Source organism: Vespa velutina, chromosome 14 (genome assembly GCF_912470025.1).
Source record: "Vespa velutina chromosome 14, iVesVel2.1, whole genome shotgun sequence".
Taxonomy (NCBI): domain Eukaryota; kingdom Metazoa; phylum Arthropoda; class Insecta; order Hymenoptera; family Vespidae; genus Vespa; species Vespa velutina.
Window position 1 is genome coordinate 2,779,657 of NC_062201.1, and position 7,681 is coordinate 2,787,337.

At 23.7% G+C, this 7,681-nt stretch overlaps 1 protein-coding gene across 5 annotated transcripts in view; it reads right to left on the reverse strand.

The window, feature by feature from the left end:
• The window catches only part of LOC124954024 (protein GDAP2 homolog), a 33,945-nt gene continuing 26,264 nt past the window's right edge, over nt 1-7,681 (reverse strand). For all 5 annotated transcript variants that reach the window (XM_047506228.1, XM_047506227.1, XM_047506229.1 and 2 more), the window contains 5 exons: nt 3,910-4,063; nt 1,813-1,952; nt 1,343-1,397; nt 1,092-1,235; nt 1-588 (listed from right to left, as the gene is read on the reverse strand). In XM_047506228.1, coding sequence (XP_047362184.1) covers nt 523-588; nt 1,092-1,235; nt 1,343-1,397; nt 1,813-1,952; nt 3,910-4,063 — 559 coding nt within the window. In that variant the 3' untranslated portion in view covers nt 1-522. The remainder of the gene's footprint in view (nt 589-1,091; nt 1,236-1,342; nt 1,398-1,812; nt 1,953-3,909; nt 4,064-7,681) is intronic.

Genomic DNA, 7,681 nt, shown 5'->3' on the forward strand with positions numbered 1-7,681 from the left:
TTTTATTTTATTTTATTTTTTTTTTACTTTTATTTATTTATTTATTTATTTATTTATTTATTATTATTTTTTTTTTGTATATCCTACGAAGCTATCAGCGAGATTTTTTGTTTTCCATTCGTCATCGACGTCCTTTTCGTTTAAGGCGTTTCTTTTTTTTTCCTTTCTTTCTTTCTTACGTTGGAAGAATGAACGATAAGAGAGATACGAGATCATCCGTTTGGAAAAAGAAAAAAAAAAAAATAATAAAGAAAAACAAAAAATTTTACGTGCCCCATTAATCAAATAACGTGCCTGATTATGATAAACTCTTTGTTTGAATAGAGCAATCACAACAATGGCAGCACACGTTTCTTCTTTCTTGGTTTCTTTTTTTTTTTCTTTCTTTTTTAATTTTTTGTTCCTTCTCTTTCTTTCCTTCCTTCCTTCCTTCCTTCGAGACAACCTTTCCTGATAATCGCATATATACGTTCTTTCAATTTTTTTTGTATCATTTCGCTTTAATTATTTCTCCTCGATGAGTTACGTTCGCGACGATGTTTCTACTTCGGAGAATTGATCTGGCGTGTAATACCTCAGGCCGTTTATCTGTAAATTAATAACAAATTATAAATTATAAATGTCATTGAATGATTTATTAAAATATCGATTTGATATCATTATAACTGTTCGAATTTATTTATACATAATAATCTCATTATATTATAATTTATTTCACGTACGAATTATTACTTGACAAACCAATGATAATTATTATTGCACGTTGAAAAAATTGGCGATATTTTTTATTCCTCGTCGTTTCTCAACGCAATATCTTATTAAAATGTTACAACAACAATAATAATAATAATAATAATAATAAAATAAAAAATAAAAAATTAGGAAATATTTCGTTCAGTTTTACTACTACGAAGAAAATGATAGGTAATAATTTTCAAGAAAATAATTAACAATTTTTGGATCGATGATAATTAATGTCGTTTAAATAATGATTATACATTATTGACATCATCGAAGATAAAAAAAAATATCGGTTTCAATCTTTCTTCTTCTTCTTCTTCTGTTTTTTTTTTTTTTTTTTTTTTTTTTACCGTCATATCATATTCCGTAATGTAAGCTGGAATTTCTAATTGATCAGGTGCCATAACTTCGTAGAGATATTCAACACCAGGTAAATTATGAACTTTCTGTTTGATCGCTGGTGCCATAAACGTCGTGAACCACCACGTCATCATCTACAAAATAACAAAAATAATAAAAAGAGAGTTAAAAATAAATTATTAATATTTTATTTTTAGTATTTTTTTTGTTTTTCTTACTACGAATAAAATGAAATACTCACTTTAGTCCAGAAAGTAGGATGAATGATATAAAATTGCTTAAGATTTTTTTTATACCTAAAACAAACAAAAATATATATATATATACATATATATGTATATATACATTTTAGAAACAATATATACTAATAATATTTCTATTATTAACACATGATCGATCATTGTTGTCACGGTTATGCACGATGCACAATCCACTTGTATACATCTTATGTATTGTATATATATATATGTATACATATATACAAAATCGTGTGAGTCAATATCATTCAATAATATACTTTTGTAATTGACTTTGATATTAATAATTTTAAGAAAAATTTGATATTAAGATTAATATTTCATGACAATGATTTCTATTCGATCATCGATCAACAATGTTCGTTAAATGGATAATAAAAAAAAAAAAATAAAGAGAAAAGAAATAAGAAGAAAAAAGGAAAAAAGAAATTTTTTTTTTTTTTTTTAATCTTACTTGTAAGGAAGCACATTGTAGACTTCACGTAGCCATTGTAAGCTAGGATAATTGCTGCTTGTGGTCAACGTGTGAAAGTATGCGATCACATAATCACCTTTCACGATCGGATCCAATAATTGAATGACATATAGTAAAGCCTGCAAAGAAAGAAAGAAAGAAAGAAAAAATGAATTAAAATAAAACAAAAATATTTATTAAAGATAAAATTAAAGAATGATAATTTAATGGAGCTGTTAAAACATAATTGCGTGCTCGTTCAAGAGAAAAATTAATTTAATGTAGAAACATATCTGATAAATGTAATACAATCTATTGATCTATAGTATAGATCAATAGATCAAAGTGCTAAATGTAAGAGAAAATTATTTTTATAATGTCCGGTTATTAGATATTAAAGAATAAAAATTACAAAATAAAAATAAAAAAATAAACAGAGAAAGAAAAAGTAAAAGAATGAACGATTTTTCCCAAAATCATTCATCCGTCCTTTAAATGAATTTAATCTGTCAAATTTTAGATCGAAATATTATAAAATATTTTAATTCTTGTCGATTACTATTATGAATTGATATCAATTGATTAATTCTTATTATTAATGCAATAACGTAATTAAACATTCAAAGGACGTGTTGTTTTTTCTATTTCTTTTATTTATTTATTTATTGATTCATTCTTTTATATTATTCATCAAAAATCATCATCGTACTGACGACTGTATTGTCGCATGAAAAAAAAAAAGAAAAGAAAGAAAAAAAAGAAAAAGAAAACTAAAATAAATAAAAAGAAATATTTAAAGTGCCCTTTACTATAAGGCACCAGCCCCATTCCGAGCAATGGATTCTTTTTAATAAATAAATAAATAAATAAATAAATAAATAAATAAATAAATAAATAAATAAAAAAGATTTGTCGATTTTTGATCCATGATCTTCGGTATTTTTTTTGAAGATACGTCATAGACTTAACGTTACAGATATTAAAAAAAAAAAAAAAAAAAAAAAAAAAAAAAGAAAAAAAAAAAAAAAAAAAAAAAAATAAAAAAAAAATAAAAAAAAAAGAAAAAAAAAATAAACGAAACGAAAAAAATCAAAGAGAAGGAAAGAAATAAATAAGGTGCTAAAATAAAAATGAATGAATGAATGAATAAATGAATGAAAAAGAAAACGAGGAAGAGGAAAAGAGGGCGTGGGGGGGAGGAGGAGGAGGAGGAGGAAAGGAAAGAAGTGTAGTTCAGTGGACAGATACGCTTGGAATAAGGAGGCCGCTCGATTCAGGAGGTTTTTTTTTTTTTTTTTTTCTTTTTCCTCTAGACGTTCTATTTCTGGGTATATACATATTGATTTGCTACAGTGACGCGCAGTAACTACCAAGAGAAAAGAGGGCTGCGACCAAGCAAACTTTTCTAAGGCGTGGTAAGCAACACAACGACTGAGAAATCTCTAAACGAGATAATACAATTCGAACTCTTAATTGATCTCACGGTATTATTGAAGTTCATATATGAAAAAAAAAAAAAAAAAAAAAATAAATAAATAAAGAAAAATAATAAAAAGAATTTGAATGAATTATTGAAAGAACAAAAATAATAATTATTTAATTAATTATATATATATATATATATATATATATATATATAATTATAATAATTATTAATATAGTTGTCACGTTATATTAATTATATAGTTACACTAGTATATAATAATATAACAAGTACTCATTTAAGTATATATAAGTATTATACATATATAATATTAAAATAACTAAAGTATCCCAGAAACATTTAGTCTAAAAAAAAAAAGAAAAAAAAAAAAATATATATATATATATATAAAAGAAGTAAATAAATAAATAATTGTGAATCAAAGAATAAATTTGAACGTGATATATATAATACTTTAATTATTTTTATATTAATATTTACAAAGCACATTATATTTTTTGCCTACAAATTTCAAAAGAAGAAAGAAAGAAAAAAAAATGGAAATAAATAAATAAAAATTATGAATCAAAAAATCGATTTAAATGTGATAAAATGGTAAAAAAGAGAGAGAGAGAGAGAGAGAGAGAGAACAAAAAATGAAGTTTTATCATCACCTTGTCCAAGTTAATCTTTGTAGCTGGGAACCATTTGCCAACAAACACTACTACTGGTCTTCCTTGACGATCTACACCACTTTGATAAAGGCAACCAATTCCGGATACCTCGGTAAGATCTTCCGTTTTTGCTCTTCTCAAAAGTCTCTCGTACCTGTATGAAAAGAGTAAGGAAAAAAAGAAAAAGTAAATAAATAATTAAAGATAGATAGATACAATAAATAAATGAGAAGTATTACTAATCGTAAGTTGTTATTATTCTTTTTTTCTTTCTCTTTTTATGCGTACTATTATAACGACAATCTTGTCGAAAATTCATCACTCCGGATCAGTCGAGTAAAACTTACTTTTTCATTATTTATTTATTTAGAAAGGAAAAAAGAAAAAGGAAAAAAAAAAAAACAAGAAAAATGAAACTGTATCGTTAGGTCAAACGAAACAAAGTCATTTTATAATTTTTATAAAGGAATAATAAAAAAAAAAAAAAAGAAAGAAAACCCCCCACTGTCGGGAAATTCATTTTATTTTTGTTCAATGTTTTGATATTGGAATTATTAAAATTGCGAAATAAAAAATTTAACAAAGAGGAAAAAAAAAAGAAAATGATCATTTCTAAATTTTTCATTTTGTAAATTATCAACGTCAATATATAACTATCATCGTTGTAAAAACAAGTAATGATCTTTCATTAAATTACAAGACAAAGATGACAATTATATATCTTTATTTTAATTATCATTAAACCTATTTTAAAACTTACGAGCTTAAATATATCACAAAAAAAAAAAAGAAAAGAAAAGAAAAAAAAAAGAAAATCTGATGAAAATTATTATCCCTAAATGATCGTCGTAAAATATAAATAAATTAAAAATATAATCAATCGTACGAATGAAATGATTTTTTTTTTTCAAAAATGAGTTTAACAACAGTTCTCTTTGTTAAAATGTTAACTTTTGTTAGAAAAAGAAACAAAAAACAAAAAAAAAAAAAAAAGAAGAAAATTTTATTCAAATTAATGGAAAATATTATGGCAGAGAATAATTAATCTTACGAGTTACGAATTTTCTCTGAAATGGTTACAAAGTATTATCAAAGTCTTTGACGTAACAATGAAAGCCGTAAATATTTCGTATTCGTGACAGGATTATTGTGTATCACGTAAGTCATTGCATACTTTTCATGAAGAAAAACGACAAAAAGATAAAGTTCTAGCGAATCATTGTATTAGCTGCAATCATTTTAATAAATGTCAAATTGAAAACATTCAAACGTATATTCAATCTGTAAAATAATATCGAATGTAATAAATTAATTCGATTTGTTTATATTCATTGGTATGTACATATGAAAACAAAACAAAATAAAATAAAATAATATCTATAACAATATAAATTTTTGTATATAGGATGGAGGAGTAAATTTTTTCGATTTTTCGAAAAAATTCCAAAAGGATAAAACTTGATTTTTTTTCCATTTTTTTTTTTTTTTTTTTTTTTTTTTTCGTTAATCATAAAATTTCTTCTTGATTGTAAAATTTTCTTTAAAAACAAAAAATACACAACGAAATAATATTCTTCCTTTTCTTTTTTCCTTTAGGAAATAATTAAACGTATTCGTAAAATTCGTAAATATTTCTTGATAAATCATATTTTCTAAAATTTTCTTTATACCGATTTAATTTTTGAACCTTTAGACAATTATTACAATATTATTAAAAACGATGAGGAAAGAATGGAAAAGATTTTTTTTTAATTTATTTAACTTTAAAAATTAAAATTTATTTTATGATAGAGCAAAACGATGTTCAATGTGAGATAGGTTTGAGTATTAAAAAAAAAAAAAAACAAAAAAAAAGAAGAAAAAAAAAAGATCTTGCAAGACGAATCTTTAACTATGATCCCAGTTGATTCAACGCTGTAATTATTCCAATTATTAATTATGTACAAGTTAGATCAAGTTATGAGAATTGTACGAATAATGTTCCTTTTTTTTTTCTTAATTTTTTTTTTTTTTTTCATTTTCTTTACGCGATAAAGTCCATCAAAAAGAAGAATACTTCAAAAAAAAAAAAAAAAAAAAAAAGAAAAGAAAAAGACAAGCAAAAAGTAACGGAAGTAGAGTATCATTGTGTGTTCTTTAATTACTGAAACAATTAATGTTCCAGTACACGTGATATATTTAATTTTCATTTCCTGATCCACACACACACACACACACACACACACACACACACACACACACACACACACACACACACACATATATATATATATACATATATTTATTTATTTAGTTTTTGTAGTTTCTAAAAAAATTATTTAATATACATGCAATGATAAACTAGATATCAAATATATATATATATATATATATATATATTAAGTAATAGTTAGTTTATAATTCTAAAATCTATAGAAAGCATTGATATATCCTGTTCTGATAAATATTTAATAAAATCTATCTACTTTTGCTCTACTTGAACCATTTACCTTGTTTTATATACATACAAAAAAAAAGATATATATATATATATATATATATATATATAAAGCATAGGTATCTATGTTCTTTTACATGAAACGTAAGACGCATCAAGTAGGTCGTAGAGAAGAGAAGTATGTACAATGCCGTAATTGCATATAAAGCAAACGTATTATTGTTTAACATGATATTAACTTACACATACGAAACTTATCGAATCGTTCTGACGAATATTTACATTTTCATTCAAGGTGATTTCGTGTTCTTCCTTCGTTCTTTTTTTTTTTTTTTTCTTTTTTGATAATCTTCAGTGCGACAACGTTTTTCATATTAACGCGTATTTAATGTTGATCAAGGTGAAATATAATAAGCAATGCTTTATCATTTAAAGATTTATTTAACAGTATGTTTATCTTGTATGTTAATATTGAAATGTTATATATAATTGAAACTTCCAGATATTTAATTGGTACCAACAAGTAATGGCGACATAATTATATTTAAATAAATAAATAAATAAATAAATAAATAAATAAACAATGTAAACTTTCTTTCCTACTTATTTTTCTTTTTCTTTTTTCTTATCAGAAAATTTCAACATAAAAAAACTTATTTATCATTATATATTATATTAATTATTTGATTGAACTTTTATACATACCGATAACATATACTATACTTTACAATTTATTGTTATATTATTCCGCATTATATTATTCGTTTAGATATAAAATATTAAATGTTTCATAAATATTTTATAAATCAAATTGAATATTGTCATTTAATAAGAACATTAGGAAATCGATTATTATTTTAAATTTGCAAATTATATTATATCGTTTGTTTAGATGAGAATAAAAAAAAAAAAAAAAAAAAAAAAAAAAAAAAAAAAAAGAAAAAAGAAAAAAGAAAAAGAAAAAAGAAAGAACGAAAAAGAAAGAAAGAAAGAAAAAAAATAGAAAGTATCGAAAATGTCTACAAAATTTCTTTTGATCAATATCCAATATTATTTTAGAATCAGAATACGCGAATTCGTTTCTCATTATAAATTCCGATCTCTTATGAAGAATTTAAAATTTCTAAATTTGTAAATCAAATCGATTCGAGTTCACGAATAATTCGATTGATTCGACCAATCTAAAATTAGACGCAGTGCACGTAAACGAGAAATATACAGGGGATATGCGCATGTGTTATGTATTTACGTATCTACATACGTATATGACGTATCCGAACTACCACGAATTTCAATTACACCACATTAGTCATTATAGTCCCCTCTCTCACTCAT